At 40.1% G+C, this 12679-nt stretch overlaps 1 protein-coding gene across 4 annotated transcripts in view; it reads left to right on the top strand.

Annotated features, from left to right (window-relative positions):
- Positions 1-12679, top strand: part of UTRN (utrophin) — a 4744936-nt gene that overhangs the window by 3653386 nt on the left and 1078871 nt on the right. For all 4 annotated transcript variants that reach the window (XM_044069601.1, XM_044069592.1, XM_044069610.1 and 1 more), the window contains one exon: positions 9080-9209. In XM_044069601.1, the coding sequence (XP_043925536.1) occupies positions 9080-9209 (130 nt within the window). The remainder of the gene's footprint in view (positions 1-9079; positions 9210-12679) is intronic.

Raw genomic sequence — 12679 nt, 5'->3', positions numbered from 1 at the left:
CATTGGACAGTGCTGTTTTAACCTGTGCAGCAGTAATACTGGGTGCCTGGCAATCTACTGGTATTGTGATTGGTCCTTTGGTGGGGGAGAGAGGGGTTACGTTGGCACTGAATCTGCTGGCCAGTATATTTGGCAATATCTGTTGGCTCAGTATAGGAGGTACCATTGTGCAGTAGCTCACAGCAAATCTGGGTATTGCCGTGGAGATTCTTTACATAACTGTAGAAGGCCTTGTGGTTGTCTTTACTATCTGCTGCAATTCTGTTTTCATAGCTAGCTTTATAGGATTTGATGAGGGATCTCAACTTTTTGTTGAGGCTGATGAGGGAGTTTTTCCATTCTTGGGACTTCACCTTATTCTGCATCAGTTTCCTCCTCCTGTTGTACAGTTTGTTTATGGCAGGGACCACCAGATTGGCTTCCTTATTTTGGAGGAGAGCGTTTTGGTTCTATTGCGTATGGCGAGATCCATGCATTTGTTTAAGTGTTCGTACAGTGCATTGGTGTATGATTCGGCGGTCATGCAACTATTCTCTATTTGCATGGGTGTTTTTAGGAGCCCAAAGTTAGCTTTGGAGAAGTTTTTCATGGTGGCTACCTTTGCGGGTCGGATCTAACCAGGCAGGAGTTGACTATTGGTGTAGAGCAACGGTCACCCATGTTAGTAATGACCAGATCAAGGATATTGCTATCTCTAGTGGGGGGGGGGGGGGTAAGAACGAGCTGGTCCAGGACATTGGAATTAATGAATTCCAGGAAACTTTTGGCAAGTGTATTGGTACATGAGTAGTTTTCCCAGTTAATGGAGGGGTAGTTGAAGTCATATAGTTATGAAACTATGAAGTTAGATTCATAGTTTCATAAAGACTTATAGTTTCATAAGTAATTAGGCATGCAATCAAGGAGACCATTGAGGAGCCTAGCCCTGTTTTCAAATTACCCTAGAACACTGTCTGGTAGTGGCTTGCCTAGAGTCACACAGTTGGGCAAAAGGAGGCTGAGGGAATTAAATTCTGGACCACAGGAAGCAGCTTGTTTTACAGCTCAAAACGTTAATTCTCTGCACTGTCAGACAAGTATATGCATATAAAGGGGTCAGATCTTTATAACCTTGGTATTATTAGCATCAAACATTAACCAAAATACCATATTACCTGTAAAATAAACTGTATTTTAGAAAATTGTGTAACATAAATATGTAAATGCTTTGGAGCTTTTCGCCCCGGGCTTCCACAGAAAAAGGGCTTCCTAGTCAACAATGACGAATAATTTAAATAAATAAAATAAACAAACTGAGCCAACTGTCCTAGATACATGTCCTGTAATCCTTTCAGTTGCACTAGCTGTTACTTTAAGCAAACAAGTATTTGTAGTGCCATTGGTTGAGCTCTGCATCGGTACTGGCAGCTGCACTGTATCCCCCCATGACTTCCAAGTTATTCTTAACTTTTTTTCTCCTCCCCTACCATAGTGTTTAAATTAGGCTGCATGTAAACTTATCTAACTCCCCCCCCTCCCCATTTTGTTAGTTACACACCTTCCTTGTTATATGTTTATCTAGTAGAGTATCTCCCTAATATAAATTCTCCTGATTTCTGCCTGCTTCTTTTGACTTTTGTATTTCTCTTAGTTTCTGCCTGTTCCTTTTGACTGTAGGACTCTCTCATATTTTACTTACCTATCATCCTATTCCCAGGTCTCTGATTGCTTTTGTAGACTTTTTATTGCTTTGTCTGGATACTCTGCCCTTCCTCTCTCCTGCCTTCCATCTATGTTCTTTACCCTTTAATAATGTCCAGTTTATCTACTTTCTGTGCTTCCCACCACTGGTTATTCTTTCCCTAGCCTGCTCTCCTTCTTTACCCTATCCCTGCTGTGTTGTTATACCTTCCTATACCTCAGATTTTCTCCCTCTGCCTTAAATCCATACTCTTCTGCCTCTCTGTATCCTGACTCACCTCCATAGCTCACTGATTGTTTTCTTAGGGAATCCTGTCACTTCTTGTAGTCACTCACTGTGGGTGTCAACCGCTCTGTTTGCCCTTGCTGCGCTTGGGCTCACTTTGCTCACTTCCCACCCCCATTCCTACCCACCCCTCATATCATTTCTTTTAAACCTAACCACTTGTCACCTCCTCCCCTTCCAGTTCCTCCCTAACACTGCACCTCACGTCCTACCTCTATCAGAAAATCCCTCCCACCGCCCCCTCTCCTATTACAACTCCAATCAGATACACCTACAAATATCACCCTTGTATACATCCCACCTTTTCTTAAACTAATTAACATGTACTGCACACATCCAACCCAACTACTAAAAGCATCCATCTACACACTAATAGTCTACAACCTACTCCTCCTTTCCAATCTAGCCTCCTACCACACGCAACTTGATAACCATACCCCATCCCCATGGCAAACAGAATCCACAGCTAATCTCGTTAAACTAAAAAACTTCCCTATATCACCATCCGACCTTACCACACCCCAACCTTTCCCTTACTCATGCAACAAACCAACCATAAAAACTAACGCTCTCTCTTCACAAAAACAAACTAAAATAATTCACAAATTTACCAAACTCTATCTACACCTACTCCAAAAACGTACTTACAGTGGAGATGTCCACCCCAATCCAGGACCCAAAACACTTGTCATCCCTAACTCAAATCAGCTAAATCCCCTATACCACAGACCATCCTCATCTCTTTGCTTCCTAAACATTAATGCTAGAAGCATACTTAAGAAAATCCAGGACCAACATGCCCTATTGGGACTAATCAAACCAGATATTGTTGTGTTAACTGAAACATGGCTCAAACCAAAACATCATGACAATGAGATTACCTCCCCTGGCTACAATATTATCCGCAAAGACAGATTAGAGAAAAAGGGAAGTGATGTTGCAATAATATTCCAAAACCACCTCACCATAGAACAACTAGATTACAACACCCAAGATGTCAAAGATGTGGAACTAATCCTTGCCAGATTAAAAATAAACTCCAATAAACACACAGTTATTGCAGGTGGCTACATCCCACCAGGCAATAATATCATTCAAATGGAAAACCTGCTTAATTGGATGTCCAACTCCATTCCACATGAAACCATACTATTAGGAGACTTTAATATTGACTGGCTGAACCGCTCCAGCCGTAATCCGACTGCCTTTATAAACCTCCACAGGCTTACCCAAACTATAACTACCTCCACTAGAATTGACAAAACATCCAATCACCGGTCCATCTTGGACTGGATCCTGGTATCTGACCACAATCTTACACAGCAATCTGACTGTCTTTCCGATACCCTAAGTGACCATCATCCTACCTACCTAATTAGGAACAAATCCCAAACCATCAGCCAGCCTATCCTCAGAGTAGTTCGTAACAAAAACACCTTTGTACCTACTAACTTCATCAATGCACTAAAACACTGCAACTGGACACCTCTAAAGCAATTATCTCTAGACAATGCAGTTGAGTACTTCAATACAACCTTCCTAAAAATCCTGGATCAATGTGCACCCTCCCGAACCACTAGAATAAAAACTAAGTATGCCCCATGGCTAACAAATCCCACTAAAACTATAATGAAAGAAAAGGACAACACCTGGTCTCAATATCAAAAAAAAAAAAAAACCTCTACCTTAAGACAAAATTACCTACAGCTCCGGATCAAAGCCAAAAAACATATCAAACTAGGCAAATCTAACTACTATCAAAACTACAAGAAAAATATGCTCATAACTCCAAAAAATTCTGGAACACAGTAAATTGTATACTGCACCCAGGAAAGTCCACTACACCAACCCCTGTGCTACCAAATAATCGTGAAAACATACCCACACAATTTAATAGATTCTTCACTGAAACAGTCTAGACCCTTGCCAATGCCCAAAAATAAAAGTACTACCCACCCCACACCAATAACTACCACAACCTACCCCAATACACAAAACAATACCCCCAGTTTTCAACTTCACCCAGTGTCCACCAAGGCAATTTCTAAACTCCTTAAGAAACTTAAACCAACCACTCTAGCAGCTGATAAGCTACCAGCAGACTTCCTTCAAATATCAGCTGAAGCTATAGCCTATCCAGTCTCCATTCTCATTAATAGATCTCTGTCAGAATGCAAAGTACCAGCCTGTTGGAAAACCTCCAATATCATCCTACTGCACAAAGGAGGTAACTCCTTAGAACTTACCAACTATCGCCCTATAGCTATCTTACCACCATTATCAAAAATATTAGAAAGAGTAGTTCATACTCAACTTTTATGCGATACCTCCAGAAGAACAATTTACTCTCCATATCCCAGCATGACTTTAGACCTTCCCACAGCACCACAACAGCATTATTATAATTTACCAACATAGTTAACCACCACAGAAACAAGGGTCTATTTTACTTCTTCCATATTCTTAGACTTATCAAAAGCCTTTGACATGGTTAACCACAGCATGCTTCTTGCAACTCTATCTACCCTAAATATAAGTCCCTTCTCTGTATCATGGTTTAACAGCTATTTGTCAAATCGACAGCAAGCTGTCCTATGGCAAGACCAATTGTCCCCTTTGCTACCAGTAACTATAGGAGTCCCTCAAGGGTCTATCCTCGGCCCTCTGTTGTTTTCCCTATTTACTAACCAGATATCTTCATCCTTGTCAACTGCCTCAGTAGTACAATATGCTGACGACACAACGCTTATATGTGCCGCCCCCACCCTAAGTGAACTACAAACCCTAACCCAAAACACTTTCACCCTAGCCGAAACCTGGTTCACTAAAATCAAGCTTCTTAACCCCCAAAAAAAACAAACTAATTCTCTTTGGCCCAGATAGATCTCCTCCCCTGAGCAACAACTTCATCATCAACTCCAAAGAAAACATTCAAATTAGTCCAACCACACACGCCAAACTGCTAGGCATAGAGATAGACAATAACCTGAAATTCGACCTCCACATAGCACAAACCATCAAGAAAGTTAATAAAAAGCTAGGCCTCCTCTACAGGAAGGAAACAGTTTATGACTAAACATACCAAAGTCACCATCGCTAGGACTCCTCTCCTATCCACCCTCCTCTACGCCTCTCCCATCTTGATTAATGTACGCCAGACCGAACTGAATAAAATGGAATCTTGCTATAATAACATTGTCAAGTTTGCATCTGATGCTTCTTACAGGTCCCACCACTGTCTATCCCTAAAACAGCTTAACTGGCTTGAGTTGCCTCATATATTCATGCTCAATCAACTCTCTATAGCTCACAAGCTCTACTACCTCTCAGAGTTAACCCCAGCATTTCACCATTTAATACAGCCCCACATTCCCACTAGAGCCCTACGATCTAACAGCCAGAACCTAATAACTGTCATCCAACATAAAAACAACGCTGGTAAATCACTCTTTGCCACCACCATTGTCAAAACCTGGAACACACTACCAATCCATATAACTTCTAGCACCTCCTTCAATCATTTCAAAAAACTCCTTAAAACCCACTACTTAACTAACTGGTTATGTTCATGTTACACTCCAGGTTAAATGTAATTGTGTCACATGTTCAGATAAGTATAAACAGATTTGCCTTATAAAGCCTGTAAACCCAGATACTGGTAAAACAAAAAAAATATATATATATTTTTTTAAGTTTTTGACCATGTATCTCAGTGTTTTTACTGTGTACCTCAATGACTGTCTACTGTACTAACTAAAACTGTTAACTTCTAACCTTTTATGTATTAAAATTAATTGTATGTTCTATATTTTGTTCTCTCATGTACTACATTCTAATGTACTGTGGAGCTTTTCTCCCCGGGCCTCCGCTGAAAATGGACCTGTATCCAGATGGACTTTCCCGGTAAACAAATGTAAATAAATAATGCAGTGCTGTCTGTGTTCTCCAGGTGGCAGTATTGCAGCAGTACTTCTAACTCTCCTGCCAAGTAGTAAAAATATGCTGTTTGTGTGCTTGTCCAAACTGCCCTCTAGTGGCTGAAGCTTATACTGCTGCCCAAGTTGGCTACAGTCATAAAAAAAAAAAGGAAGGCATTTTATTATTGTTTAGAGAATGGCTGAACGTGTACATTGGTACTTTGACTGAAGAACAAACACTCTCCAGCAGGGTGTTAACGTGCAGATGATGCCTGCTGAAAAATGAGTCCAGTGCTCCATGACATCATATTAAGCTACCATGCAGCTCAGACTATAATGGAGATAACGGCCACCATTATTTTACCTTTGCTAAGCAACTCTTTTGCTGTTTAACAAGTGTAAAATTAAAACAAACAAAAAAAAGTGTGTGCATGTTTGTGTGTATGTGTGGGGTGTATATGCATGAAAGTGTGAGTGAGATCATTATTTTACACTCACTAAGCAGTGCTTTTAATTGTACACTAGCTAAACAGCGAAACAGATGATTTCAAGCAGGAAAAGTGTGTGTATATTTGTGTGTGTATGTATGAGTTTGTTTTTGTCTGCATGTGTGAGTGCGTTGGTGCTTGCGTGCATGAAAGCGGAAGAGTGTGTTTGTGTGTGCTTTTCTCTATAAGAGAGAGCGTGAAAGATCGAGCAGTGGATGCATCTCATTTAAAATTAAGAGGTATGCTTAATCTGGATAAGGCCTAAAATAACGGAGGGACAAAAGCTCAGAAATAGGGACATATTTTAAATATTGCTCTTATAAAATTGGAAAGTTGCTATAAACAATGAGCATTAGAGTTACAGATTTTTTTTTTACTTCAGAAAATGTATATTAATTCACATTATCTTGTTCTGTCAATGTCTCCAGGTTAGCAGAACTAATATTTTAAGTGTTATTGATTACATCTGGATTTATCCCTGATTAGTTGAGAGTTGTGATAGTCTGAAACTCAAATATAACCAATTATTTATTCAGTGACTTCAAACCCCCCCCCCCCATTGCTTTGCCAACATATACTAAAGCAAGTCTGATACAGTAAGCAGAGGAACTATTTTACATCAAAAATATTAAATATATAAATATATATATATATATATATATATATATATATATATATATATGTTAATTAAAAAAACAATTTAACTGCCCATCCTCTAAGCACAATAATGCTATCTAGGGTGTTCGTTATTGTGTTAATAACGTAACACTCTTCCAGGGATGGAGAGGTCCTCCGCCGCAGAACACCCCTGGCGGGCATTATTTAGACAGTAGCACACACCCTGTTGGGCATTATTGCTTGCATTGTAAACCATTCTTGCCAAGAACATTAGTTAAAAGTTCATGTTTCTGCAGAAACTGTATATATTTATGTTTATCTGTGTTACTGCATATAGTTACTGTATATTCTCAACAGTCGTATAATTGTACAGAAGTTCATAGGTGTGTATTAGGCTAATGGCCCTGGAGCCTTTACAAACCTAACCCATGGGGATTGCCCTGACATCATGCCACACGACCTTAGTTCCCAGTGCCTCTGTCGAGCAGAGCCACTGGAGTGATCCCCGGGGTGAATTTTCTATTTCTCATCCACTCATCAAGGCTTCTCTTGAAGAGGGCCAGGTAGGTGCTCTGTTTGACATGTATTAGAAGTCTAGTCCATAGCAAGGGAAGTGTCTAGGTTATGAACCTGTCTTTCCAGCTTGTTCTGTTGATTGTGGTGCGGAGGGATTGGGATTTCTTTAGATGTAGGATTTTTAACAGAGCTGGATCAGACATGGCTTTGTACGTCAAACAGAGATCTGCCTCTAAGTAAGCGATATGAGACAAAGAATAGTTGTTTTTTGAGTCTGTCTATATAGGACAAGTGTTTAAGGTCTAGGATCCTCTTTGTGAGGTACTTTTGCAGCCTCTCCAGTTGTTGCAGGTGTCTAGTGAGGTACATGCCAGATGGGGCATTGTACTTGATGACTGGTCTAATGAGGGAAGAGTAGAGGGCGACAATGACCTACACGCATTATTTCTACATACATACATTATTTCTTGTAATACATCCCTCTGTACTTGTCAAATTTCATGCTTTCTCAGACTTCAAACTTCATGCTTTCTCAGACTAAGACTGAAATGATACATTTGAGGTCCGTGCTGTATTTCTGTTAAATGTAATAAGTAAGAAAATCAGCAGTCTGCACAAGGATTGTGTACTCTGCCCTCCGCTTCTAAAATGTCTTCAAAGTATTGGCAAGCTATGTATGTATAGCACTCGTACTGTGGCAGAAAAGTCTGAATCGTGCCTTCTCTTACCTTGTCTAATTGCTTGCACTTCACACCATACTCTTCCTTAAGATAAGCTGATTTGAAGTAAATTACTGCCTTATCCCTGTGAGGTGAAACTGAAGGTGACCCCTTTATCCCTACAGAAAGAGATGGGGTCAGCAGTGTTTCTTTATGTAGAATAGTTCCTTGAACAGTTTTGTGTTTTATTTCACTGGGATCAAGTGAATAAAGGGTTAAGCTAGGTTAAGTTGTTAATTGCCTTAAACATCCTGGTTTCTTAAACTCCATCAGACTTTCATATGTGTCTTATGCAGTTCCATCCTATTAGATCTCAGAATTATTTAGCCGAAACTTATATGGGATGAATTTTGTCCTGGTCTTTTCTGTATTCATTTTGTTGTCTGTGTTGATTTAAGTTGCAGGTGTACTTGAAAATTACACCGCTTTTAATACACAGGACCACACAAATGTGTGGAAGTTGTTAGTTAAGGGCTTCATTTAGTAAGTTTGCACCTAGTCTTAATTATTTTTTCTGTTGCCCTTATGTCTGGAGTATCAGTTATGTATTGGCGGTGGTTCATATTAATTAAAGATTCTTTCCGTCACATTCACCGTAAATATTCTATATAGATGTAGTTTGCTGCACACAGGGTCTAGCTGACTTGGGGAACTGCTACAGTGTCAGTAGTAAACATCACTATGTTATCACCTCAGTAATGTGCCAGTTTGTGTAGTATAACAGTTGCAGTCATTGCCTCAGCTGCAGTAATCTGTAGCTTCTCTTTGTTAGACATTCAATTTGAAGTGTTAAACTTGTTGCCTTTCTTTTTGCTGTGGTTTACAAATGAAACTGTTTTTCCCTGTTGTTCCTAGGCACTCAGTTGTGAGCTGAAGGATAAAGAACCAACAATTGTCAATGCGTTGGATGAGGCAAGAATGTTCCTTGCAGACCAACCAATCGAGGGACCTGAGGAACCAAGAAAGAACCAGCAACCTAAGACAGGTAAGTAATAACTGTGTTGGTTTACAACATTTTTCCATTTCTATTTCTTGACCTTGATGGACTGTGATTAGCAGTGTTATGAACCTTTCTTTTGAATCATGTGGTGTGTTGATGCATGACTGATCACTGTAAATGTTTAGGCAAATATGATAGATTGGCAGTTAAGGGCTTATTTTACTGGGAGAATCACTGCATGTAATACGTTCCAAGTACACACAGGCACATACACACACATACATAAAGGGACAACTTTCAACTTGTATATTTTTGAATAGTGGAAACCCGAAAGGAAAATATTAGCTCTTGTTTGGGATTTGAACCCCAGTTGCCCAACATTCCATGGTGGTTAGATTGTCACTGGACCAACAAGAGCCTCTAGGCTGGTATTTAAAAAGCCGTCTCTTAAAAGCACCTTTTCCTTTCACTTAGGTTTGCTTTCATATTAAACTGCTGAATATAATGGAATGCACAGAGAGTCTTGTATCAGACTTGATGAAGCAAAATACAGCACCTACATTTTTTCTTTATTTTTTTCTTTATTTAAACTCTACAAATTTTACTTTAATTTTTTTTTACAGTGAGTGTAATGCTTCACTGCATCATTCTTACGCCCCTTACATATTAAGCTCATACACCCATATATGGCATCTTTGCCCCATTCATTGTACCGCTGTTCTTGTATTAAAGGCTGTGTACCACCCTAGGGTTCCAATTCCCTTCTTGCTGCTCATGTAGGTCAGTGTCATACTAACGTGCTATTGGAAAGTCCCCACATACACTTATAATTTTTGATGCTATATATATTGTGTGCGTCTATTTCATAGGTCAGGATCACCACACACTAGCTGCAATTTTTTTTTTGGCCTTCAGCCAGACGATAGCATCAACAGCTGTTACAAGTGGTTGCTTTTTAATATTATCGCTTGCAGCATAAAAGAGAGAGAAGCTTAAAGTTTGTATCAGCACACAGAATTTTCAGTAAAATTGTGGCCTTGCAGAAGGATTGTCTGTGGTACTAATTTAAGGTCCAAGTTCCTTTTCCAAGTCCATTGGTCCTAGGTGACTGCCATCTCTAGCTGTGGAATTACCCTCATGAGTATAGCAAGGTGTTGTCACCTCACTGCTTTTCTTTGGATAGGCACAAGTCTGAAAGGTAAGACTACTCTGCAGTGCTTGCTGTGTGGAACAGCGAGGCACCTGTGGGTACTCATTTTCTGAGAGTTAGACTTGACCTATGACCTCCATTCTTCTTTGTGGCTGGAAGAAGATAGTGCCTGTAGGGCAGATGAGTAAACTGAGAGCTGGAGGAATCGACTCCTTTTGTGCCTACTTTTGTGACTGGGTGGCTACTCACTCATCTCATGTGCCACGTTTGGGCATTTGGCCTTTCTTGCCCTCTTGATAACTTTGATTGTAAGTTAATTTTGTGGTAGATGACTTGAGTGGACTCGTGAGAGCAAGAATCAACACTCAAGTGTGATGTCACCACTAGGTCTGAGCTGATGTTAATTTATTTTACTTATCTCTTATTTCTGTTACACTTGTTGGGCAGCACTGCATTCACTGATACATAAATGTGTCGCCTGTGCTACCACTTTTCAGTCACTATAGGAATGGTGCAAGAGTCCCTCCAAATGCTAACCAGAAAAGGCATTATTTTGCTCCTTGTTAATTGTTGATTATTACTGTGTTTAAGGGCATAGGGGTCACTGTACTGTCAGCAATAAGCCATCCTCCCCATTCTGCATGCCTTCCTTGAGGAATCCTGTTTAGGACGGCCTCAGGTTCCTGAAGTGTACTTATAAGGTGCTCTGTGTTCCTTGTAATTCTCCCTAAAAGCATATTGTTGCTTGCCTTCAGAATAAAGAAGATAAACACTGGATTATTCATTCACATGGAGCCTTTTATTGATGTTGACACTTGGAACATCCAGCTATGGGTCCTTTATCACCTATGAAGGCAGACCATTTGTATTGTCCAGACCCTGAATGGGCTTGACTTCTCATCTGGTTATCCCAGTAAAGATTCTTAAGTTATCTCTTCTATCAACACAGATTTCAGCATCTGACCGGTCTCATTCTGGAATCACCTTTTTCCTCAAGAGCTGAATGCTCTGTGTGTACTAGTTTGCTGAGCAAATTTATTATTCTGCAAAAGCATGGATAAATTGTGCACTTTCCTAGTAACATCAGTGAGTAGGAGGCTGTAGAAAAACTCTTATAAATGTGTGTCTGTTTGGGGGCAGTGTCACTCTAGATGAGTGGTTTTGAATTTATAGACAGTGACTGTTATAGAATTTGTGTCCAGGCCTTACATTTCCTTCACCAGCATTCCATTTGATGCTTACTGAAAAGGCAGTAGTGACTTACTCTAGATAATAAACAAGCTGGGGTTTTCATGCTTATTTGTTCCTGGTCCCTAGATGTCAAAGGACTAAGGATTCATAAGGTATGGATTTAAACAAATTCAACCCTTACATCAGATATGTGAAAAACTGCATGCCCTACTGTTAAGGCCCTGATGTTGCTGCTTGTTATAGGGATTTTGGATGATGGTGTTGATATGTGTTATGGATACCTCTTGGCATGTTAGTCTGGAACTTGTGTAGGGGTTCCTGCACTTTGCTGTAGGTATGTAGCACTTTTAGCTCAAACTGTTTTCTTGTGGACTTTCTTCCTCCCCTTGGGTCTTTTCACAGGTGTCAGCCATGGTGGCAGAAGCCCTCTAGCAGCTCAGTCTTCTGACATTTTCCTTCAGTGGATGGCATGTTGCTGGTGGCCTCCACACACCATTCCCTGGTAATAGCACTATCATTGTCTTCACCTTTCCAGCAGCCCTTGTGGTCTGATTCATTTAGGAAAATGTCCTCTGTATTTCTAGTGTAAAGCAGCTTTCTTATTGGAGATGTCTTGTACACAGCAGAACAGTACCTTCCTCCATTCTGCAACAGCTTACAAGCTCAGTGATCTTCTTCCAGGGATGCTTCATGGAAGCATCTTTAAACCCACCTTATTTGCTTAATGGCAGTGACGCTGCTGAAAGTTTGTACTGATCACATTGTTGTGTGTGCCCTTGTGGTGACTCAGTGGCTACGTAGTCATTCATCTCCTCCTCTCATATCTCCTGTTTGCTTTAATTATCTGTATTGATGTGTCTCTGCTTACAGTCTGGATATGAACTATCACTTTTCTCTTCTTCTTTGACATAGTATTTGACTTTTTATGTTACACGGGGAGGGTTAAAAAGCCTTATTCATGTAATTTCTTGCTTATTTTTACTGGAGTTCACTGAGAAATCATGCTTACATAAGTTTTTGTGAACTGAAGGGTGTAACATTTATCAATGGAATCTGCACATATTACTTAATGCATCAGATGCTTAAGTGTTCTTATGATCACTAGCTCAGGAGTCAGGATCTCTAGTAGTTCTGCTACTCTATCTTTGATAAGATTACATTGTTGACATCCATC

The sequence above is a fragment of the Protopterus annectens genome, chromosome 1.part0, assembly GCF_019279795.1.
Source record: "Protopterus annectens isolate FY-2018-M chromosome 1.part0, PAN1.0, whole genome shotgun sequence".
NCBI classification, from domain to species: Eukaryota; Metazoa; Chordata; order Ceratodontiformes; family Protopteridae; genus Protopterus; species Protopterus annectens.
The sequence above is the reverse complement of the archived record's forward strand: the minus strand, read 5'-3'. Positions and strand labels throughout refer to the sequence as shown.